A 27,025-nucleotide genomic window follows, 5' to 3' on the forward strand; every position below is an offset into this window, starting at 1 on the left:
AAAACACTTCTGGAGGATTGATTCATGACGGTTAAACATATGATTTCGACATTTTGATAATCAACAATATAATACACGAGTAAAACCACCTGTTGTGCAATATATTAAAAGTACTAAATCTGCAATTTATTTAAAGTTGAAATTTCTAAAATTAGTAATTAATAATCAGAGAATTTGTTGAGTATGTCAACTGCAAGTTGGAACGATCTCAGAATTAACCAACAAGTTTGTGATGGCGTGATCAAAACGCCAGACGGAGGATCTTTTCCAATCCACCGAGTGATCCTGAGTGCGTTCAGTCCTTATTTTCGTGCTTACTTCACCAACAGCCTGAATAACGGAAATCCTGAATTCACAGAAATGGTTATATCAGACGTATCTTCTGAGATCATTGGCTTAATTATTGAGTTTGCCTATACACAAAGCTGTCCGGTAGTGATGACCAACGTTCACGCACTCATGATCGCAGCTGACAAGCTATCTTGTTTGCCTGTAGTCAACTTCTGCAGCGACTTTATCTCCAGAAACATCTCTTCTACGAATTGCATCAGCACTTGGAAGTTTGCAAAAAGTTACTTCTGCCGAGATCTTGAGGTAAATATGATAAATCATACTGTTGGTTTTGTGTGTAATTGTAAACTGTGAATGTAACTTTGATGCCGTCAAAATAGACACACCCCAAATTTATGTATGGTAGGTAGATATATACTAAGACAAATTTTACACAAATCTTAATTTTTATTAAAAATTTGTCATTGTAATAAACCTGCCAACGCCTAAGTTTAAAGAAAACTTGTAGTAATTGTTATTAATTCATTTGATAGCTTTTAAAAATTGCATAATAATTATTTCATCTAATATTTTAGTATTAAAAAACATGTTTCAAATATATTTTAGGTAGCCTATTGAAATATAATGAAAATTTAAGTTACAAGTTATAAGAAAAATACAAATAAACCAAAGTATTTAATTATGGAATCACTTGAACAAAACTTACATAAAAATATATTGAAGTAAAAGCCAACAGATGCACAAAGTTTTAACCCACAATTTGGTAAGAAAGTGAAATTGAAAATTGATTTTTATGTATATTTTATAAAAGATATGATGTAAAAGAATTTACAAAAATACTTAAAATAAAGGTTAAGGCGTTCGGAAAGTGATTTACTTTGTGTATTTACATTTTTTTAAACTTTCTCCGGGCTTTAAACTCCCAATTTTGTAGGAAATATTCCAAACCTTACTTCATAGTATACAGGGTGAGGCAGACCACCCGTACAGTACGTATAGCGGCCAAACCAAACGAGGTAGATTATTCGTAACAACTTAAACCCCCCTATTTCCACCCCAAAGAATTTGGAGAAATTATTTTGAAATCTCTAAAACTCCCCAAAAGGGTAGTTTTTGGGGGGTAGGGGTGGTTTTTGGAAAATTTTCAAATGTAAAGATATGTTGAGTTATACCTCATTTTAAAGGTATTTCTTCACTGATTATTTTGATGCAAAAAGTTTGAACCTATCTTGCCGCTTATGTACAGGGTACACCAAAACGTTAAAAAATCAGGGGTTTGTGGGTAAATTTATTGCAACTACCTGCACAAATGTAGAGGGACGATATTTTTATTCAAAACTAATGATGAGACGGCTTATCGAAAAATATCATCAAATGCCACCCTACCCCAAAATTTACACATTTTAAAAATACATAGAATTTTGAAATACTTAACAGCCCCAATCTAAAAAAAACTCAAATAGCAACCTAGGTTGTGTTGTATATCATTAGAAAGGTCTTTAAAAAAATAAACATTTTCTACATTTAAAGTTTGTCTCTATCTCCAATGGTTTCAAAACTGTAGTAAAAAAAAAAGATTTTTTCATAATTTTTACTCAATGTATTTATTATAAAAGTCAGTGCAATGTGCAGTAAATTATGATCGTGAACAATTCTTAAAACAGATCTTTGACTCATACCAGAATCAAGAGCTACTCTTCGTGTAGAATCATGCGGATTACATTTTTTTTAAAGCACGTAGTATAAGTTTTATTTGTTCTAATATGCCGTTCTCAAATGAGGAGGGATTCCAGATGCTTATGGTATTAGGGGGATGTTTCCAAAATTACTCAGCTGCCGCTCTTCTTTATGCCCAACGTTACCCAGACCGCGAACATCACTCCAGGAACGTTTTTCAAAGACTTGTTAGTCGAGTTCGTGAAACAGGTCATGTTCAACCTGACCACAACAAAGGAAAGGAACTCGCTAGACCCGTGAGAAGTGATAGGGCATCCCGAAGTTTTGGCAGCCTTTGAACTGAATCCGCATGATTCTACACGAAGAGTAGCTCTTGATTCTGGTATGAGTCAAAGATCTGTTTTAAGAATTGTTCACGATCATAATTTACTGCACATTGCACTGACTTTTATAATAAATACATTGAGTAAAATTATGAAAAAATCTTTTTTTTTTTACTACAGTTTTGAAACCATTGGAGATAGAGACAAACTTTAAATGTAGAAAATGTTTATTTTTTTAAAGACCTTTCTAATGATATACAACACAACCTAGGTTGCTATTTGAGTTTTTTTAGATTGGGGCTGTTAAGTATTTCAAAATTCTATGTATTTTTAAAATGTGTAAATTTTGGGGTAGGGTGGCATTTGATGATATTTTTCGATAAGCCGTCTCATCATTAGTTTTGAATAAAAATATCGTCCCTCTACATTTGTGCAGGTAGTTGCAATAAATTTACCCACAAACCCCTGATTTTTTAACGTTTTGGTGTACCCTGTACATAAGCGGCAAGATAGGTTCAAACTTTTTGCATCAAAATAATCAGTGAAGAAATACCTTTAAAATGAGGTATAACTCAACATATCTTTACATTTGAAAATTTTCCAAAAACCACCCCTACCCCCCAAAAACTACCCTTTTGGGGAGTTTTAGAGATTTCAAAATAATTTCTCCAAATTCTTTGGGGTGGAAATAGGGGGGTTTAAGTTGTTACGAATAATCTACCTCGTTTGGTTTGGCCGCTATACGTACTGTACGGGTGGTCTGCATCACCCTGTATAATTCCAGTTAGGTGTGTGATATTAATAAACTATTCTTTATACAAGTTAAAATGTATCTGTAAACATAAGCGTGTAGGAAGTTTGTTTGCAATAAGAATATTCCATAACTTTAAACGTACTAGAATATACTTACTGGTATTATCAGTCAATCACTAGTATGATTATTGCAGGTGAAATCATGGCAGTACATCTGTGACCACATAGAGACCGTGATGTTATCACCAGAGTTCAAGACTTTGACAGCTGATGAGTTGACAAAACTCCTGTCGGCCGATGAGTTAAACGTGAAACAAGAAGAGGTGGTGTTCGAGGCTATATCTCGCTGGGTGTTGGTGGACCCCCCTTCTCGGCAACAACACGTCTCTCAGTTGCTGCATTGTGTCAGATTCGGACTCGTATCTTTAGAGTATTATTGTGACGTGATCAGATCGTTTCCATTTAACACTGAGGTAAAGTAAATAGTTTACAACTAAATAAACTGATATAACGGAGGATCAAAGGTCCAGAAATTTATCGCATAGACGGACGGACGGACTGTACTTTTACATTTTGATTTCAAAAATCAATATGGGTTTTCCTTGGACCAAGAGGAACCTATATGCACCGAGTTTCAAGTTTCTAGAACTTTTCTATCGAGTTCTCGGAAAACGACACACGACTTCAAGAAGCCTTAATTAATGTTATATAAGTTAAATTGAAAGAGCAGTTTAATTATTTATAGTGATTACTAGTGGTGAGATTGAAATCTTCTTATATAACTGGAAATCTTTGACATTTTAGCACATAGCACAATTTTACATATTATGTTATCTGTGTAAGTAAGAATTGATCAATATTCAGACGCGATGTGAATCGGAAAATGGCACCGCACTTCCCTACGTTACATTTGAGGCCATTTCCGGCTGTCCTCCCTAAAATGGATTCTAAATCAGTGGTATTAGTCGAAGAAATTGTCCCCTGCTAAGAGGCAAGATCAGATGTGAGTTACAGTTAGTTAATAGTTATTCGCTGTACTTTCTGCAGATTGAAACACAGAAGGATGATATTAGTATTTACCTTTTTGTTAAAATTTTTCGTTTTCTAAACTTGCCATTCAAATGTGTAATGGGGATATAATACAAAAGAACTCTCGTTTGAGCTTTCGATAGGATGATTGTCTTTCCCAACAGCTTATAGTTTTATTTTACTTATAGATGGGTTGATATAATCTTCCGTAACAGGAGTAAGCCTAGAAACACCTTAATTTCCCGTTAATTCTATTATACGGTATTTCAATCCTACTATAATAAATCATTTTCTTTTCATCCAATTCTATTTTGAACGAACCCTTTCTTTATGTTATCAATATGGGATGATAAAAACTCTAGTATTCTTTTATTTATTCTAACATCACACAGTTTTAATCATTCTCGTAGTTCTTTTCAAACTAAATTCAAGTAAAGCTTCACAGTAAAGCATTATTTTCTTAGTTTGTATCTCATTTCCTTTTAACTCTAGCAATTACAAGACAATAACTAGCGCCTGATAGGTCTACTTGTAAACGAAATATCGTATAGTCATTCCATTCACATACTACAATTAATCACAAAATAAGAAGGCTCAATTTTCTTCACTAAACAACATTTACTTTACGACAATTATTAACGCACAGTTTTCGCGACCAAATCTCTAAGGTGATGAAATAGTAAATCAGCACATTTGACATAAATCTAAAACAGTAATTATTGTTCTTATAGAAACGACTGTGGGGAAGATGTCTTGACATAAACTTGATGTTTGTAGGAAAGTCGAGAGCTGCTGAGTACTATTGATGTCCTGTTTGACACATGTGAAGATGCTTACTACTACCGGTACTGCTATTTTCGACCTAGGATACCTAACGAGGTGATATTCACGTTCGGTGGATGGACAGAGGGAAGTCCTACAGATGTTATTGAAACATATGATAAGAGGTAAAATATGTGAATTTAATTTCAATGCTGTATCACAGTATACGTATGCGTATACGTTCAGTGACAATCTTTACAACACAATAATTACTTTGATGATATTACAAATCATGGTTAGTGATTCATGCCTTCCATAGTTAGAGTGAATGTGTGACCTGTGTAGGTAACTAATAATGGACTTCCCCGTGAAATTTGTTTCGCTTCCAGACCTTAGTATGCCATATTATACACTGCACCTCACAAGTTATAAACATTTTCAAACCCTAGTTGACTTTAGATACGAGTAAGTGTATCTCGGCTTCTCCTCAACAACCTCCATACAGCAATCAACAATATTTGTCACAATGTGTACATAAAATCTTTCAGTATTAATAAGTAAACTAAACAATTATGCAAGTTTGAAATATGTTGTTCGGGAATTCTTTGGTTCCCTACAAAAAAGTGTCTAATACGTTGTTGTGAACTAGTGGTATTAAAAACAAAACAAAAGCTAGAATAATAAGGTGCAAGGTCCATTTGAATACAGTTATGGATGTTGTTTTTTACTATTCTGTGAAATTTGAAATTTCCTGTTTAACTTGTGACCGATATTATAACTTCTTTAACAGTAATAAATTAATTGTTATTCATAGTTTCTAAACATAGCACATGATTAGTTTGACGCTTCAGCTTAAGCGTTTTAAGTTGAATTCACTGGATTTCGTATTCACAATAATTTGTGATAACGCTAACTTTATGCAAACGTAAATGTATTTGATGTTTCCAAGTTTGAGTTTGGTACACGAGTAATATTGAATGGCATGAATGTATTTAATGTATTATTTTTGTATTTAATTTTTAAAAGTGCGGGGTTTATTTTTGTTTTGGATTTATATTGTTATGCTATTTTTTGAACTGTGTAATCTGAATTAGAATTTTGAAATCTATTGATCTAAGATGAATCGTATGGGCAGAGAAGGCAACAGAAGAATTTTTGTAATGCTTCAAAAAGCAACAGCTGATTAAGAGAAAGTTGGAAAATGAATATGACGAACAATAAGATAAAATCATCCTTCATGTGAGATCAAATCCTCAATACCATACTAGTCTCTTTAACTCTTAACTAACAACGTTTCAGTTAGGCTACTTTCTATACCCTGTGTGTATCAGAATAATAAGCAAGAATATCAAACAAATTTGAATCGTTCATGATTTTAAATAGGTAGACCAACAGTAAACTTATTTGAAGATCAAATAACTACTTGCTCTAGGTTTATTTGTATGCACAAACAGGTCTGACTGCTGGTATTTATCGAATATTAAGGACCTGAGAATTCGAGCGTATCATGCAGTGATCGAGCTGAACAACCTGATCTACGTTATTGGCGGATTCGATGGTGCAGAATACTTCAGTACTATGCATTGCTTTGACCCCTCTAACTACAGCTGGGCCGAAAAGGCATGTATGCACGATGTACGTTGTTACGTCAGCATATGTTCCCTGGGTCAGTATCATTTCTGTTTTATGACCTTCGTATATAAATACATGTACTTTTGAAATTTATAATTTACCCTAAAAACTATATATTAATACAATTTGCCTTTAGTGTACAAATAAATATTGCCAATGTGTCGAAACGTGTAGTATCTAAGACAGTGATTAATGTCAAACTGGTCAAACAAAACGACGAGTTCAGGTTTCCTAGTTGTGTATTTGCATGATTAGGGCTATCTACCCATAAACAGGCCTAAAACAAGTACTTTGAGTTCAGGTTTCCTCGTTAATATGGCATGCTTTGAGCTATCTGGTTTAAAAAGGCTTAGAGCAAGTAATTTTAGTTGAGGTTTCCTAGTTCTATGGTGTTTCCATTGACTTTACGTTTAAGTTAGTTATTTGACTTAGCCGCAGCTCCATTTGCAGCATTTATAACTTGCCAAATTGTTTTTTATTTATTATTTGATGTTTTTGTATAGTTTTAGTTTTGTTTCTTTCGCAATATTTTTAGTTAAAGATCGTAATCCCTTTTCTTTGTCGCTTTGGATTTTTATCTTCATCTCGTCCTATGCGTAGTTCGTGTTCTAGGGATTTTAGATATTTGTCTTTCAGTTTGCTACATTCACCATCTCAGCACTGTCTTGTTGAATGTCAAGACAAGTTTGTATTGTATTGTGAAATACATTGTAGGCTAGATTTACATCCTCTGCTAAGAAGACCATTTCCTAGTTTTAGTTGTTTAACGATGATTTGAATATGAATAGTTCAGTAGCATTTTTACTAAAGTTGGTCTTTGTTTCTTTTTTATTTGTTTTTAGTCATGTTTAACTCAAACAGTTGTGGAGAGACGTTGTTGTAACTGTTGTATGGATCCTGCTGGGCCCTATGTTCGTACAAATTCAGTCTATTAATGTTGAAGTTAAATTGGTTATTCGGGTTGGCTTGAGCATTTGCTTTGAAAAATTGTAGTATGATAGAAAGTTTTCCAATTTGTTATTCTCGTAATTTGCTTGAAGGTTGTCGATATTTATACCACCCATGAGTATTATGCATTTTGTAGAGGCTGGTCAATAATACCTGTCATGGTGTCAATTGCGATGTCTAGGTTGGCATGTGGTGGTCTGTAAACGCCTAGTATTAACAAGTTTTCAGTTTTATTCCTGCTAATATTGCTTCACAAACGAGCTCGAAGGTCTCATCACTTATATGTAGAAGACTTACCAGATCTTGTAGGCTTAGCTTTACGTAGGCTGCCACTCCTCTTATTCTGTGGTTTTCCTACAATACCCACATTGAGGGAATAGCCGGGCATGCAGATACTTTCTAGGTTCTCTTTGGATAGTTCATGTTCAGTGATAATTATTATGCCTGGCTTCTGTTCAGAGAGAAAATGGGAGAACATTTCTCTTTTATTTTTCAGGCTGTTTAATTTGTATGAGCAATTTTTAGAAGGGTTAATATGTTGACTTTAAAGTTGTTACTCATTTAATCGTTTTGTTAAAATTTACTCGACTTGTTATTGTTTTGTACCTTGATTTTTTGTTTCTGTCACATCTAAAAAATGAATTGATAGTGTGTTGGTGTTGGTTTGATTGTTGATGTGGGAAGGAGAACATTTTTATGTGGTGTAGGAGATAAGTCGATCTGAACTGTGTTGTTGTAGGTAGGTATCATCTTTTGATAATCTTTCATATTATTGATTAAAAACGCTTCAATATTTTTTAGATTTATAGATATGAGGTATGGCTATTAAATATCGAGACTGGCGCTGTTGCGGATCAAGGAGGCATGCGTCAACCGCCATAATCAGCTAACAATTTAGTGTAAAACTAAGTATGCAGTCTAGTATCGCTTCTGTAAAAAAAAAAAAAAAAAAACACCTGTTTAGTCAGAGTGTATGTTCGCTTTACTGTTGATTTTTGTTTGCAGTGAATGTGTATCGCGAGCACGTGTTTTTGAATCGTTTTAAAGTAGGCAGAGAAGACGATGAAGATGATTCGCGAACATGTCACCCTTCAACGTGAAAAACTGACGAAAATGTAGAAAAGTTGGTAATTTGATTTGGACTTTGATTAAGTATTCACGCAATTAGTGAAACTAGATATTGATAAAGAATGTGTACGGCAAATTTTACATAACAATTTTAACATGCGAAAGTGTGTGATAAAATTGTGCCTAAAATTCTGACGTTTGAACAACTAGAATACTTACATAATTTATTGTACTGACATTATTGTACGAAATTGAAAATGATCAAAAATTTGTAATGTCGATAATAACATGTTATGAAACTTGCTTTATTACTTATGATTCGGAAACGAAGTGCCAATCCATACACTGAAAGAGCCCAACTTCACTGAGAGCCGAAAAAACTCGAATGAGCAAGTCAAAATTTAAACAATGATGATTTTTTTTACACCATGGGATTGTGCGTTCCAGAAGGTCAAACAATCAATCAATATTACTTCTTTGAGATAATTTCTACACTACGTCAAAGAGTAAGGACAAAACTCCCGAAATATGGAAGGACAAATCATGGATCCTCCAACAACAATACGCCAATTCATTCCGCGTTATCTGCCAGAGGTTCCTAGGCAAGTACAGCACCCCAGTGTTAGAATATCCACCTTATTCGCCAGATCTTGCACCATGTGACTTCAACCTGCTCCCTAAAGTTAAATCAGCATTGAAAGGGACAATATTTGAGTCTGTAGAAACTGTAAAAGAGAAAGCGGCACGTATCTTGAAGGAGCTGACATAAAATTTCTTCCAGCTCTGTTTCTAACAATTAAAAATTCGCATGGGGCGAAATATATGGTAGGGATATAAAAGGGGATTATAATGAAGGTGACAATAAGTGATTATGTATAAAATAAAATAAAAAATATTTTTCAATGTCAGTCTCTTTATTTAATAGCCACACCTCGTATCTGCCAGTAACTAATAGTACATTCTCAGTTAATCATATATGTTGTTGCATTTGCATGACAATCGTTGTAATTTTCATGCAGAACGATCATATATGTTAAGAAATACTCGTATAAACGTAAAATAACCAGTACTAAAAATGCTTGAAATTAAAAAATTATTTTTAAAGCCAAGTGTGAAGTCATCTGTGTCATTTAGAGGTATCTAACTTACATATTAGACTTTTGCATCATACACATATACTTATTGGTAAAATTATTAAAAATTAACATTAAAGGAAAATTAAAACAACAAAACTAAAATTACCTTCATGTCAAGGCAGACGGAGAGATCTATGCTATTGGTGGCTTTAACGGTCGTGCACGACTAAATTCTGCAGAGAAGTACAATCCATCGTTGAACCAGTGGACTATGATCGCTTCTCTGAACAAAATAAGATCAGACGCGAGCGCTGCCACTCTAAACGGCAAGGTGCGTAGCATACAAACTGGTAAAATAATATTGTACAATAGTGCATTCTGTAGCTATGTATTGTGACGTACTGTTATATGAGAATATTTACTATAACTTATTATAGTTATGTATTACTATTAGGCAACCTATTTTATAACTATTTTTGTAACCCATGTCAAAATAGTCCAATGAAATTTTGAGGTCGGTTGTCATATCGCTGTTGACCACCATCTGCTCCCTCTATTACATGTCTCCCTCAACTATCATGAAACCACATGACGCACGCGAAGTTATGTATTAAATTAAATATAGTTCACACCAAACTATAACGATTTTGTCAGAATCGGAATTTCATACTGCCTCATAGATTATTATTGAAGTAGACCTGTGTAATTAATAGTGCATGACATTCGTTATAAGTACCTTATTGTTGTTTGAATTTGTAGTTTTGGACTTTGGTGTATTATTCTTGGACGACATAATTTATTTTACTGGTATTTTAGATTTTCGTTGCCGGTGGGTTTAGTGGACACGAGGTTATGCGTTCGGTTGAAGTGTACAGCCCCGTCACCGGCCACTGGGACTTCGTGGACTCCATGACCACACCTCGATCCGGCGTCAGCCTAATCACTCACGGTCGCTACATATATGCCTTAGGCGGTTTTGACGGCGTCACCAGACTCAACTCTTGTACGTAAAAAGTAAAGTAAAGTAAAGTAGTCTTATTTTACCAGGCGAAGTTCGGGCTAAGAAGGTAAAATAACACATACCTTATTTTACCCTCTCTAACACTTAGCCAGGGAACCAACGGCTTAAAGGTGGCTTTACGTAATTACATAAAACACATTGTATTATAAACATAGCATCAATACAACTATAGTACGAGACAAGCCTGAGTTGCAGCGCGATGTTCGCAGTTGTTAAGGAAAAATTACTAGTGATGGGATAATCGATTTGATTCGAAAAGCCAGCACTCGTTACTACTCATCTTTAATTTTTATTTAATTTCCTGAATTATTCATTTCAGATTTAAATTGACACATGTTTACAGTACAACACAAAACGTGAACAAAAATAATAATAAAATCAAAAAATCCAGAATAATTTAACGCAGGAGAAAAAAAAACTGTGGTAAACAATCGGATAAAAGCAAAACGTCGCATCGCGTTGCGTCGCCTCATACTGAAAATCAGCTGACATGACAATGTGGCAACGCCGCAAGGTGAGGTGGGAAATGGGGTGCGGTATGATATGCCATACAGTCAGGCTTGCAATGATATGTCTCATACTATAGGATTTAATTATTAAAATTCTATGATCTTTACTCCAATCAATTTTTTTAATATGTCCACGATCTCATCCATAGCTGATGTAGTCCCGGTTATAGCCACGGCTCTATGCGAGGGGTCACGACAATAACGTAGCCAGGAAAAACTTTTTTGGGGGGATCAAGACAACTGATATATGTTTCCAAAGTGGACAGAAAGTTAGGCCCTATTTTGTTACTTAAAAAGTTCGTGACCCGTATATATGTTGAGAACGATCTTTCAGCAGTACATGCCAGTAATACTGAACTATTTAAATAATAATAATCGTTTACCAAAAAAGTAATTGAAACAATTGAAAATTTTGGGGGTTCTGACCCCTTGGACCCTCTCGCTGGCTACGTCTCTGGGTCATGGATTCAAATCTCGTCAAAGATCACAAAATGTTAAATTAGTAGAGAAATACCCAGTGAACTGCGGAGCCGGCGTATGTATGGCTTAAAAAGGTAAAGGATCGATCATCCATGTGCACGAAACAGTTTTCTACAATGTAATGATCATGAGAGCCAATTCCAAAAGTGCGCTTGCAGGCCCCGTAACAGCCATCGATAGCAGTTATACAGTTTAAGTTATATTAAATGTGTATAGTGTGTGTTAGATTACGTTTCTTAGTAATAAATTAACAAAACAATGTTGTTTTTACAGATAGTATAATCAGAACGAAATATTTCCGTTCAATTTTGTATCTGCTTTTTTCAATGTTTTGTAATTCTATAGAGTAATTGTAAATGTAAGAAAAGCACCTACGTTTGAAGCGTAAATTCAAGAAAATAGTTGAACTATAATTACCAATCTCACATATGAGTTTTCTGAGTATGTCTGGACTTGAGTATTTTTTATATTTGTTTTGAGAATCCAGATTAGCGAACTGTTACAAACAAATAAAAAGCTACACTCTAATCAAAGTTTCAATTTTTAAAATTCCTTACGGGAAAGTTTGAAAAAAAAGGTAAATTTAAACACTTCTAAAAACTCGCAAATTCAATCATCTTGACAACTTACAAGACTAAAATCTGTATAAGCACAAGGAGTCACTTTAAAACTTGAGTTGATTAGTTTGTTATCAATTAAATCTCGTGTTTGTAAAACATAATCTCTTGTAATCATTCTATTCGAATTATTGTATACTTAAGGTCGCTGTATTGAAGTCTTACGAGATAAGAAATTAGTAAGGACAAAATTTAGTTGTACACAAATTTTAAAATCAACTTTTGTTTGGCTCTAAGACACCTGTAATAACTTGGATACAATCAATCATTTTCTAAATTTTAAACGGTCGCCGTCCTATATAATAATATATATAATATATATATATATATATATATATATATATATATATATATATATATATATATAAAAAGTGTAAATATACAAGTTGCTTAACATTGGTTCAAGCTTCTAAAATAAATTATACTACTTTTATATTATCATATAATAGTCGAAATTAACATTTTGCACAAATTATCAGCCGCCATCTTGAAATTGTTCATAGATTCATTGGTTAACGAACTCCATCAAGCTATAAGAAGTCCATTATTAATCACTGTGGCTTATTCGATTCAAATAGTTGTAAACAACCTCCTTAATCGATTGGACTTTAAGCTTAAAGAGCGATGTTTTGAGGGCTTGAAGTCGGAGAGCGAAACAGTTTTTAAGAGTATCAATGAAATATACATGTAGATACCGATTTCCGGTTTGAACCAAAATATTTATTTCTATTCCTTTCCAACAATGTGTCACATGCAAAAATTTTGCCCTTAACATTTTTAGATAGCCTATACACAATGTTTTTGATTTTTCTTAATGCCAATTAATTTAATACAGTTTTCTGTTTCCAAAAATAGGACTCTGAGAATAGTTTAGGGGGTTAGACCAACGGGACAGCTGCAGGGAGTTCTTATGATTAGGTGGTACTCAATTGACAAACCTTTTAATTTACCATTACATGTTATATATTTTTCAAAACAGAAGTACTTTTGATGTTAGATAATAGATGTTACAATACAAGACAAAGACAAAACCTGGTGATTAATAAATTCAGACTATCTCTATTCAAAAGTTCTCTTTTTTAGTATGCTTTAAAATTATTCTATTCTCTTTCTTAGTCCGTTAGAAATCGGAATAGGTTTAAATTATTGAAAGTTCATTTAAAGGATCACTTGGCCGAAAGAACTGCCTATAGTCTACAAGAGGCCCTCGGAGAGATCTCGATGTGATGCAACAGACCCAATCGCTTTATTAAATTAAGTTTCTTAAAAGTAGACAGTTACTTATTTTTATTGTTATTTTATCTCGTCTTCGACGTTTTGTGACATTTGTAATCATGTTATTTTCAGTGAAATTAACAGTGTTACTTTTGTTATTGTTAATTTAATTGTACTAGCTGATCTGTATTGATCTACACAAAACGCTTTATATTTAAATGTGTAAATAAAGATTTAATTCAATTCTATTCAATTCAATTCTATATGTATAAGCACTATCTCTGTACCAAGTTTAGTTGAAATGGATACGGATTGCTATTACGGATGCTATGTTGTTTACAAACCCGTGTTATATTGCAAAACCCCACACAAATATTCATACATACAGATTATTACAGAGTGTTCAAAAAATGTGGGAAATCCCTATATTTTGGGATATGTTTAAATAGACGAAAATAAACTAAAGCCCTCTAGCCCTACGATCTATTTCGCTTCGTTTTGTGTATGTCTGAACATTTATTTAAAAAAATCATAATTATACGACTGTTTAAGTTACGGCGTGGTAATTTTATGTATTGTTCGACCTTGCGAGTAAGGACTTTTTCAAACAGAATTTAAACAAAGGAATTGGTGATAACTAGTATTACTAAAGAAATAATAGGACAATATATTTTGTTTTAGTTATAGTTTTTATGCCATTTGTAGGTGAACGATTTAACTCCACGTACAATAGATGGGATCGAATAGCAGACATGATCAGTCCCAGGAGTAATATGGCTAGTGTAATCGTTGACAACAGCATTTTCGTAATAGGAGGTTATAATGGTGAGTATAACAACACAACTAACTATAAAACAGTTTTGTTCCACAAGAAAGATATTGGCAATAAACAAACCCCTAGTCTCTGTTATTTTCTAGTGGCGTGTTCGTATTGTTAATTTGGCAATTCTTGTATATTTTAGGATGGGTAGTATATATTTCATTAAAGGTTATCATGGCCTACCTTTACCACTTTTCCTTAATGATAGAAATGTAGAATATAACAAATAATTTTTTATTGCACAGGTAGTTATTGATTTGATATTGTTCTCAGGATCAACGATATACGTAGATTTAGAAACAACGATGCTTATAGTGAGTTAAGGTAATTGAACCGAAGTTAAAGTAGATTTAGAAACAACGATGCTTATAGTGAGTTAAGGTAATTGAACCGAAGTTAAAGTAGATTTAGAAACTACGATGCTTATAGTGAATAGTTAAAGTAATTGAACCGAAGTTAAATGCATCTTTATCAACAAGAGAATTTTATTTCTCAATAGATTTATTTAAATGTATGCCACTTTGAATATTTGATTAGTATTAAATAAAACGTTCTGTAGTGATGGTGTCTTTTTTACGGATTTCAAAAAGGAATTTATAGATTTGTTAGAATTTTGTTTAGGTTTTACAATTTATATTGAAGTATGCTTGCCGAAATCCTAAACCAGGTGTTTATTACTATTTTTTTTAATAGAAGAAGCTTTCATAGTGGCACTACAATATTTTTAATTTTAAGAAAACCTTAGGTAAACTTATGTAAAAATTATACCTTTTATTGAATTGTTGTCATATATCTTTATTTTGTCCTCTAGGGCCAAGAATTGGGTTTATTAAAAATTAGTATACCTATTGTACGATTAAATGTTAACTTAGAAAACCCTGACAAACGTAAAGTAGCTAAATATGTGGCTAAATCTGTTGACTAAGGTATGTGGATTTAGACAGAAAAAATCAGAAGAATTAAAACAAATAAATCTTAATGCAGTGCAAGCTTTATTAACGAACATGCAGTTACCCGAGGCTATGAACGCAATTTCCTATTGAATAACAGGTTCATCAGAGGCATATCCTTTGTTCACGTACTGGACTTTTGAGGACCTGAAGTCGAAGAATAACACAGTTTTTATGAGTACAGTACCAATTAAATATACAAACTCTCTGCAACATTCCATAGTATTTGGATGAATATCCCTAGCAACTTCAGTAAAACGAACTACATATTTTAGGGCAGAGTGAGGGAATGTAATTTCGAATTGGAAGTAGACATGTTTAAGGCATAAGTAGACTACATATAATTGCACAATTAATTGTTAAGAGATTCAAAGCTAAAACATTGCCACTGGCACTTTTGGCTCTTATTTTAGTTATCGCGTGAAAAGCATTTCTAGTTCGAATCAATTTTATTCACTCGTTATAGTAGAATTTGCCTTGTTTCCAAGATAAAAAATATATACCTTTTTGGTCTGGAAAGTTTACTTTAGTCAAAAAGTGCCTACTTTTACCCCTTTTAATTTTCTCCCGGTCTGAGTTGTTCCCTGTGCCCTAGTATTATTTGTATTGTTGTCTCTATCAAGAAAATAATGCATATGTGAGTCTAAAAAGTCCACTTCGAATAAAAAACGACCGTAGTAACGTTTGCCTTTGTGCATCGATCTAGGAACTGTATACATGCATGCGTTGGTCTTGAAAGGCTTCTTTACTCAAAAAGAGACTACTTGACTGAGAGAGTTGTTGACTAAGAGATCACATTTTAAAGAGAAGTTGTACTACTAAACCCCCCAAAATATAACTTAGTTCTTGTAGGGGTTACAACTCCGCTGGAATCCATGTGAATGTTTGTACTTCATGGAAATGCTTTTGTTTTACTATTTACGAGATGAGGCACGTGTGCGTCATATTTAATCATTCTAAGGACATCGAGAAGTTGAAAAACAAAATATAGGTAGTTCTTCTAGGGGTTAAACCCCATGCCAACCCGTATGAATAATTAATTGGTCGGGAAGTTGGAGAATTATTAACATGTTTATTTTATATCTTAAATTGTAGATCTTCCCTACTTTTTTATTGATTTATAAATAGGGTTATTTTCAATTAGTTTATGTACATTACCTTTCATGTTCTTTATTAAATGGTGAAATATACTCTTACTAAAGCATACTCTAGAGATGTTTTGTAATAATAGCAATAAAAGTATGGCTTACATATTTTTATTTACAAAATACTAGCAGTTACAAACGACTTCGCACGCAATTGCGTATGATTTGCACATGTATGAGCACTTTTGGTTTGAATTACATTTCCGAAACCAATGTTGAGTTTGACTTGTTGCCAGGATCTGTTACAAAATGTATACTTATGGCTAGTATGGTGTATACCAATGGTAATATATAATACTCCGGTCTTAGTATTTGTTTTGTTCCGTAGCTGACGTATTTACATACGTCTGAGAAGCTACTTCTGTCAAAAGACAAGCAAGATGGGTTCTATAACAGTATTTTAATTTATAATAGAAGAGATTATTATTAGATTATAATATAGTAGCCTTACTGTGTTTTTTATATCTGCATTACAGTACTGACCAAGCACTGCATACTTTAATATTTGCTCAAATGCACAGTTAAAAGTGTATTATTACTAAAACTTTTAATTTTCTTATCTGGATACTTTCTTACTGTGTGCTTAACAGCGGTTGTAGAAAAGGATGAAATAAGTGTTGTTTATTATCCAGCTTACGCTATGTTTTATAAAATATTGTAAATCATACTATAAATGTAAACAAATTGAAAATAGTGGTTAAATTAAGTAAACATATGGCTTTGCTGTTATAAAACAATGTTTACACAGAACAGTCGATTACATTTGACAGGCTCTTTCAATTATTTTTGTTATGGAACTAATATTACACCAATAACGAAAATCCTTCTTCACCTAGACTACACTATATTTTGTCGAGACGCGATGTAAAGATTTCATTATGTTGAGATTCTTCGTTTCTGTCTTTCTTTGGACCTCTTCAAACGAACAAGGCTCCAGATTTTAGTAGTCAAGTCTGTGACAGCGCCAGATTCCAGATAATAAACTAAGTGGAAGGTGAACTGGAGCTAAACTCAACATGTATAATAGTTGTAAATAACATTGAAAATACGATTGAAGAACACCCTTCAAACAGTGTCTCTGATGGAAGTAGATAGCAAATAAAACTATCGCATTTTCATTGTTGTATAAAACACTCGCTTAAATGTTTAAATTCAACTTAACATAGTTTATAACTATTACCAAGCTAATATTAAAGTAATAGTATATTCCCACTCTCTGGTTCACTATTCAACCCGCACGATAACCTAATTTAATTTTCGCCTCTGCTGATAAATCTCTTCTGTAATAAATTTAACAATCATTGATTGACCTAGACGAGAGCAAAATAATTAATAAACTGTCTTATTATGTCTAACAAACTGTATCTCTATATTTCATACTCTACTCAACAAAGAACTTTAATCTTAATAAGAGCCTCAATGTAATTAATAATAGAACAATGCAATTAAAACCCAACAATTTTGTATTCTGACATTAGTTGAAGGATTATATATATATATACCTTATTTATAAATACATTTTCTATATATTTTTCCTATTCTTTTCTGCCCTAAATTAATCAGATCAATTCTTGTTATAAATTATACAGAGTGTTTCAAAACCCTTGTCGGAAGTTTTCCTACGGTTTGGAGGACTAAAGTATACTTATTTTAAACTATAGTTTGATTTTCAATTTTTTCGTATACGGTACTGTCTGAATGTTATTATTAGTGCCGTGCCCTTTGTTTGTGTTACTTTACTTTATGAATAAATATTTGGAGCTAATGCGTAGTAAATCGATAACACTGGTAAATAGTACATACATTTATTTTATTTTCCCATTGTTCTGGTGTCTACCAAAGAAATAATTGCAGTAAAAGACAGTTCTCGCCACAATTAAAATTATTTAGGTGATAATACGTTTATCAACGGTCAATTCTAGGCTAATGGCAGTATTCTTATTGTAAAGGATTAAAAGTGTATTTAAAATACATGTGAGCGTATTTATTGTCATAACAAATACCTTGGATTCGTCATTGATTATTATTAAATACCGTGCCCTTTGTGTTAATGCTATTGTTTTTTTTTCTTTCCGTGGTATTGCGTCGGCTAACCCATAAACAAAGTGAAACCCATCGCAATGTTCCAATATTAAGAATATTCCATAAGAAAAAAATAAACAATGTTATAGGAAATTGATAAAAAATCAATCACTTCAATCATAAGAACATGTATTTTACTGCAATTGCATTGATGAACACCAGAACAATGGTAAAATAAAACAAATGTATGTACCAATATTACCCATTGATTACGCACTAGTTCCGAATAGTTAGTTGTGTGTTAATCGTGAGCAACACAAACAAACGGCACAGTATTTAATAATAACCGATGATGAGTTGAAGGTATTTGTTACGACAATAATTAGTCTTAAGTCATAAGGTATTTGAATACACTTTTATTTTAAAATTTGGTTATTGTATGTATAAGGTTTAAATTAAAAAAAACATTGTTAATAAAAAACACAGACAGGATACCAAAACTTAAAAATCAAACTATAGTTAAAAATGAGTATACTACAACTATAAGAATAAGTCCCTAAAATATCCGGCAAGAGTTCTGAGATATCCTGTGTATTTGTCCTTTTCAGATATCTGCATTCAGGTTTTTAAATGTTCATACATTTCAAAACACTCAAGACATTAAATTTGTTTCCCAATGATGGTACATGCACCCGCTTTATGGCAGTTTGATGAGCGCAATCCTTTTGCATCATATTAATTAACTTCATTGTTATATAACAAGAACAAGTTTTGAGATGTTCATACATATTTTACAATCAATGACTCATACTCAGTAGTTGTATAGCGCATTTCTCTTTCTCGGAACAACAGGCCCAAAAACATTTGCGCTCCTCCCTTATTTGTGAGCTTTGAGAAAATTATTCTACTAAAAGGTGACTATAACAATAAATTCGTAATTCAAATAAAATGTTTTATTTGTTGAATTAAAGAACCTTGAACGGTTTGTATGAATAACAAAACTAAGAAGAAATCAAAAGTTTGTAATTAGGATAATAGCAATAAAACCTAAACCAGCGGTTTACGAGATATGAATTTTCAAATATAAGGCTTGGTTGAAAAGTGCTATAAAATTGTACCTTTTGCATTGGAAACGATATAAACATTGTAAGTTACAGTATGTAAATCGTTTGGCTCTAAACGCAGAAATAAACAAGCTAAATTTTAAGGTAACTCTTGGTTACTGCAACTCTACTGGGTAGTTTCTGGGTAAATTTCAATACTTCTTGATCCGTAATAGTGGGCCTGTTGGTAAATCCACTATTGATTAGTCTGTTTATCTTAGTCTGTGGAATAAATCAATCAAGGAATGCTTGATACTGCTCGCATAGTTAACGAAACTACTGATGGCTTATCCTTCAACAATGAGATTACTTCAAAAATACGATACAAGTTTATCGAGAGGCGAGGCTATCAAAGCAGTGCTGTGACACTAGTTATATTTTGAACGAAAGTTACAATGTGAGCCAACTACATTGGATTGGGGGTCAATCCTATTAAAGTCATGGAGTATATATCACATCGATAAACCAATATATATATATATATATATATACATACATATATATATATATATATATATATATATATATATATATATATATATATGGTTTCTAACAAGTTGGATTTGTAACCAAAACACCTCTATAAGCTTATCTACACCTTCGCCAAGATCTTCTTGTTCAGTATGAAGTAATGATCGTATAGCTTTAGATAGAAGTATTTGGGTGATATGAGTGAGCATCGTGTGGGAAAACTTATTTCGTAATTTGAAACCATATTATTTTTGAGAAGTTAAGGCAACTTTCATACCAACTTTTATTAATCCATTTTTCTCGTACATATTCAATCATTCTTACAATATAAGAATGTCTTCATGTCTTATGTAATGATTTAACAAGAAGAAATCCATTTAGAGTTTAAATTAAGCTTATTGTTTTTAAGTTTTCACTATTATAGATGTTAATAAAATTGAGTTTTGGAAAACAAGAAAGATATTTAAAATTTAACAAAACTTCTGTTTTGAGCCAAGTTTAAGTGAATCTTATAATGAACATTTTTAGCGTGAATATAAACATTTTCATCTTAAATTTAAAATGGTTTTATTTTGTTAAGACTACTTTTTTGTTTAATATACAGAATGTTATTAAGAATTGTAGATAGAATTCAATGTATTATTGTAGTGGAATTTAAGTTTCATAGAATTATATTTCAATGTAGTTTCAATAATTTCAAAGAATATATTATTTATTTTATGTCAGTTTTATTACCAAGAGAAGTTTTTGCTTTATTTCCATATTTCACACTGCTGCATACAGAACGTTATGGTTTCATTTTAGTTTTGCCAATTAATGATTAAAAAGATAAATTACTAATTACATGTATGTAATTATTATAAATCATCAATTGATTTGTTGCAGTTGGCTTAGGAGTACAATTTTAAGTATTTCAAGAATAGTTAGATAGGATATAATACTAAAATATACAGTAGTATTATTGTTCAAAAAGAATGACAATAGTTTACAGTAAATAACAATACAGAGTTGCTAAAGTGATAATGATAATGATAGAGACTCTATATAATGTGACCGTGATACATTATAAAAAAAAAATTAAACAAACTCAAAAACGTTAAAAATAACAATTAACTATAAAAATGATAATGTAAGCATAGCTGAGATTCCAAATGACAAAGTAGAAAAGATTAAGAACTTCATTCGAACATTTTCTATCATTTCTGAGTTGTAATTAGCATTCGGATACCATGTAATTTATCCTTAGTCTAATTTTCACCTAACAAACGAAAAACAACATTTTTCATGAATACGAGTTTTGTAAAAAATCTACGTAACCTTCTTATAAACACTATTAAGAAAAAAATTGATTTAAACAATGATGTAATATCCTCATTGAAAGTAAATTTAGCGTTGAATAAAACCCCCAGGTCTTTACTTCCCGATTTTTTAACTAAGTTTCGCCATAAAAAGTAATCAGCCCATATTATATTTATTTACTCCAGACTTTTTACTGATAGCACATGTAAAATCACAGCACACTATTAACATTAAACTTTAAATTAAGTTCTTTCCACTCTATAAAAGTGGCGTTACAACCATGTTGTTTTCAGTAGCAATCATGTTGCGATCGAGAACTATTAACTATATTGTCTATTTTTTGAATAATTTCACATTACGCAATAGGTAAACCATATTATGAACTATATTTTAGGTTCATGCACGATTCCATATACGGAGTTCTATGTCGAAGAAGAAAAAACTTGGTACGAATCGTCACGCATGAATATCAATCGTAGTGCTTTATCGGCGTGTGTATGCCGTGGGCTTCGTAACGCGAGAAGTTACACGTTCCTGGGCGTAGCGGTCGACCCGACAGAGCGATACACCGAGGGTGAGTGGATAAAGTGAGCATTTCTTGTCATTCATTCAATAGCTTTAAGGCATACCTGTACGAAGTGTTGAAAAAGTATGGAATCTCCTTCATTTTTGAACTTTAGTATACGGTTATAGAATGTTTCTCCATTATCTTTTGATGTAGTATGTATCTTTTTCAATGTAGGGGAGACAACCCACTGCGATGTTACAAAAAGTATTTACAAACATGTAAATATGAATATATAGTACACATATGTGATACTACCCATGATCATCTCTTTGTCAGGAACTGAACTTGTTGGAAATCTGGATAGATAATCCGCATTTCCATGAATGTTACTACTTAGGTGTTAAGTAGGCCTACTGTAATCAAATCATGATAGGAAATGTATATACAGTCGACTCTCGATAACTCGAATTTCAAGGGAACGGCTGTTTTCTTCGAGTTACGTATAGTTCGACTTAAGAATAGTTCGAGTTATAGAGGTAATATTTCACTAAATTCGACTTACAGAGGTAAACAAAATAAAATTCGAGTTATAGAGGTACAAATAAACTATGTTTTTTATTCCCTACATCCTTTACAAAACTAATGTATGTACTGTAACTACATACAGCATTTGTACTTAATGTCACACTGCAATGTATGCCTACAATTCATACGTACTTACAATTCAAATTTGAAAATAATCCGTAATCTTCGTCTGCCTAAGGTTTTTTTCAAAATTTAAGTCTATAATGTTCTCAATAACAACAACAGCAGAGAACACGTTGTCTGGTACGTCACTTGATTGTTCTAAGTAGCTACGTAAAGTGTTCACTGCGGACTTGGCTTCCTTGGTTGTGATGTCCGGTGGCTGCTCCATGCCGTCGTCATTGTCATCATCTGAGAGGACGTCTTCACTTGTTACAGTTGCGATGATGTCTTGGTCCGATAATGATCCGTAGACTGAAACACCCTCGTTGACATTTGTAAAATCATCAAAGTCTAAATTCGGGAGCTCGTTATTTATCACGGTCCACTCAGCTTCAGCGTTAGGAAGTCTTGGTTCTAGTTCATGGGTTTAGTTCTAGTTCAGCTTCGAGTTAGCGAGGGTTGATCTGAAAATTTCGAGTTGTAGAGGTAATGTATTTAAAGTCTTCGACTGATCTACTGAACTTCGAGTTATAGAGGTAATTTTTCTATCACTTCGAGTTATTGAGGTAAAATTCGGGTGCAAAATTAATTCGAGTTACGCATGGTTTTTTTTCGACTTAGGCAGGTTTTCTCAAGGGAACAGAAAAAAATTCGAGTTATCAAAGAATTCGACTTATTGAGGTTCAAGTTATCGAGAGTCGACTGTAGTTGAAATTCTCAAAACAGTCAAAGTTAGAAAGTTCCTCCAAGGATCAAATACTGAAACTAAAGAACGTTCCTTGGACTATCTAACTTCTATAATCGTTTCTTTTCAAATATAGTCTCAACACTCTGCATCGTTTGAATAAAGACTTCAACTTTATTCCGTAAGAAGTTCAAGTTCAGGGGACGGACAAAAAGAGAGAGAACAAGAGTATTTCTGTAAGAGTATTTTCAAAAAGTAAAACAGAGATTACATGTAACACAACTCTTAACACATCATAGTCCAAATATAACACTTACTCTTGCCACTGATGCTAGTCCAGTGGGTTTGGGTGCTTGTTTATCCCATCATCGCCGTCATTATTGCGTTTTAAAATTTAAATAAAAGGATTACTTTTTGATCAAACGTCTAATATAACTGATACTATAATAATAACATGTGATCATAATTGTATATATGTTTACAAACTACAACAGTTAATTGTATTTAATTTAAAACATGACATTCCCTTCTGTCCCAAATTAATAAAAAATTGTTACTCCCTGAATTTTCAACTTGTTTAATACTATAAAACGTTCATAGGTGTATGTTTCAGTTTGTCCTAATTACGAAATTCTTTAATTTTCCTACTTTAAATGTCTGTCCTTGTGGAGTGATCAAAAATGGTCTGATCTTCAGGCAAGTTATCTTAAAGAGCCATAAATGTAAAATATTAAAGCTTTTCCAAACCTAAAATCTCTTTAAAGCATGAGATGACTCTGTACAGTTGTTAGTAAATGATTGGCGTAAAAGCGGCGACAGACTGGCGATGTCCGTTATAGCGCTTCATCAGTGGCGCGACGAAATATATTTTACAATGTACTCGTACAACAGCCACTAGAAGAATAATTGAGGTGGTGAGAGTCAAAGTGGTATAACTCCATTTTTTCTAAATTTCACTTAACAGCTGTTTTCAACCCCAAAACATGTTTTCTGTTTAGTGTAAAAGTGGGATAAATTCTCGTTCATGATTTCTCCTAAAGACAGCAGCACTGTTTGTTTACACTTACAAAACCTAGTTTTAGTTAGAAACAAAGTGGTATAACTCAGACTTATCCCACTCTGACTGTAACTTTTGGGCGGTTATATGGCAAATCCCATCAGCTTTAATGTCTTTCTATCTTGATAAAAGTTTTGAAAGATATTCTGGTAATGGAAGTTACAAGTGAAGAAAAATATGATAGTGATAAGGATAAAGAATATCAACCAAACTACAGTGATAGCAGCTCTTATTCTGCAGGTAAATGAAATTTTTCATTTATCTTATTCAGCATGAAATCCATTTGCGTAAAGCTGAAAAGGCTAGATCTGCAATGAAGAATGAAGGAGACACGGCCAAAGAAAAAAAGAAGAACTGTTAGCATTAAGTATAGATCTCCAGAAAGCTCTTCCCTTTCCTAAGCTGACAGTATCTGATGCGTACTACAGGCGAATCATGTATTGTTATAACTTAGGTGTGCATGACCTTGCCAACAATAATGCTGCAATGTATGTTTGGGATGAATGTACAGCTTCTCGAGGATCTCAAGAAATCGCTTCTGCAATTTTAAAACACTTATTGTTGCATGTTAGCAACCAAAATCATATAATAATTTACAGTGACACTTGCATTGGACCGAATCGGAACGTAAAGGTTGTCCTAGCTCTGATGAAGTTTGTTCAAGACAGCCCCTCTGTTAATATAGTAGAACAACAATTTCTTGTATCAGGACACTCCTATTTGCCCAATGATTCTAATTTTGGTCTCATTGAACAATGTGCAAAAATGAAATCCATCTACGTTCCTGATGATTGGTACAGCGCAATGGCGTCAGCAAGAAAAAAAAAATAGTTTTATAGTAGTTCAGATGGCAGCACCAGATTTTCTTTCCACTGAAAATTTAGAAAAGGCCATTGTTAGGAGGACTAAAATCACAGCTGGAGATAAATTTCATTGGCTATCGTTTCAGTGGATTCGGTATGACAAAAGTAAACCTTTTGAGATCTTGTACAAGACAAGACTAGATGATGACGAACCTTTTAGTACTTTGAACGCACGCTCTAATACATCAGCTAAGGGTCGTCCTAGGTCTCTCTTGCCCGATGAAGATCAACTTTACAAGGAACCCAGAATAATTAATGCTGTGAAAAAAAGAGACATGGTCTTCCTCCTAAAGTATATTCCTCCAATCCACCATGCCTACTTCAGGAACATAAAAAGTTTGAACACAGCGGAAGACACCAATTTTCTGAAGGTCGAAGAGGACATCCTAGAGGACACTCCAGATGAGGAAGAAAATTTGCAGTAAAGCCAATAAATTTTCTTCTATTATAAAATATTTTCTGTAATTTTTGTTTCAATTTTTTCATGTAAATACGATCAGCTAAATACAAATTAAACAGGTTTAGTAGTTAAAACTTATTTTTACCTGTTACATTTTGTAAGTTTTATTTAGAGTAAAAGTGGTATAACTCATTTGAACACTATCATTACGGTTATCTGTTAAAGAACTAACAATTTCAACTGTTCCATTAGTTAAAATAGACTTTTGTTAACATCATCCAGCAATTAAAAAATTTCTCACATGAAACCTAATTTTTTTGAACCTGATGGGATAAAACGCTCTGTCCTGAAAAGTTCTGTAGTAAAGTGAGATACACCACTTTGACTCTCACCACCTCAATTATCTAACAGCAGCAAGGGCCTATTTTAATAGCAATATCAGCAATACTAGTAGAGCCTGCCTTTATAATTCACTATTTAAACAAGACTTGTTGTAATACACGTTATCGCTTTCTTTTGATTTAAAGTATATTATTCAATTTACCCGTCCTCCAAAGTCTGTTGTCCTGTGATGCAGCCCTTTCAGCCCTAATGTAAATTCAGGCATGTGTATGCTTGTTTATCTTTTTATATTCAAAAATGATCTCATTAAATACATCAACACGGAATTGTTTACTAGGTAGCTATTTAGTGGCACGTGAAAGTTGAACGCAACATTGAAGGTAGAAGAACGAAAACCATTACATTTAATCAAATGAAGTGAAAACTAGTTGTACGAGTAATGAGTAGGACATACATCGAACAGTGTTGTTATTGAGACTCAACTTTACATTTGTAAATATTAGAACAAGTCTATATTGTAGTTAACTGCCCATTTGTTGTTAAAGGGACCAAGTTAAAATTGTTTGATCATAAATATATGAGGTCTTATTTATTTTCTACTGTTTCAGGATCAAAGATTAAAAGCTGAAAATATTTCAATTAATAGTGGACTCAATTCCTGTATAGTGAAACAGTTCTACTAGAAGAAACGGCTTAAAAGTTTTTATTGTAGCATTGAGTAAAAATATATTTAACACACTGCAACTTAAGTTCTAAATTTAAGACATAAATATATTATCTAGTGAGTAGATTATTTATACAACATGTTTTTATTTGTATACGTATTATTGATATTTGTAATTAATAAATCAATACAAATTTATATGTATAGTCAAATGTTTATGTTAAATAAGAACAAATTATACTTTTTTATATTTAAAAATATATACAATTTTTATAAATTGGCAAAACTTTATTGTTTTACTCACTTATTTTCTTGATAAATATATTTACTTGTATAAAAAGATTACTGTTTCATAACGTTATGAGATATTGACAGCACCAAATAATAATTCAATAATATTGCAACGTGATCATTATATAACATTCGTATACCGTAATATTTGAGCTCATTTAAAACATTAAAATGTATAGTAAGTTAAATTTATCATGTGCAAAATTTATAATCCTAAATTGAGTTACATACTCTCCTTACAACGTAGGCGTGCATATGCATAATTTACGATAAAACTTAAAACTAAAAGTTTATGCTAATTGTTTTGTTATACAATG

The 27,025-nt window shown here is 32.6% G+C and overlaps 1 protein-coding gene across 2 annotated transcripts; it reads left to right on the forward strand.

Moving 5' to 3' along the window:
• LOC124360451 (kelch-like protein 10) lies at nt 1–26,677 on the forward strand. Of its 2 annotated transcripts, none has more exons than XM_046814093.1 (9): nt 1–594; nt 3,239–3,517; nt 4,851–5,020; nt 6,290–6,501; nt 9,742–9,890; nt 10,376–10,562; nt 14,107–14,226; nt 21,606–21,798; nt 26,362–26,677. In XM_046814093.1, the coding sequence occupies exons 1-9, from the start codon at nt 184–186 to the stop codon at nt 26,372–26,374; spliced, it is 1,734 nt and encodes a 577-aa protein (XP_046670049.1). In that variant the 5' UTR covers nt 1–183; the 3' UTR covers nt 26,375–26,677. The 2 variants fall into 2 exon arrangements, with proteins under 2 accessions (XP_046670049.1, XP_046670050.1); XM_046814094.1 differs by having other exon boundaries at nt 4–594; nt 21,606–21,785.
• The last annotated feature ends 348 nt before the right edge of the window (nt 26,678–27,025 follow it).

This window comes from Homalodisca vitripennis, chromosome 4 (genome assembly GCF_021130785.1).
Source record: "Homalodisca vitripennis isolate AUS2020 chromosome 4, UT_GWSS_2.1, whole genome shotgun sequence".
Classification (NCBI taxonomy): Eukaryota; Metazoa; Arthropoda; class Insecta; order Hemiptera; family Cicadellidae; genus Homalodisca; species Homalodisca vitripennis.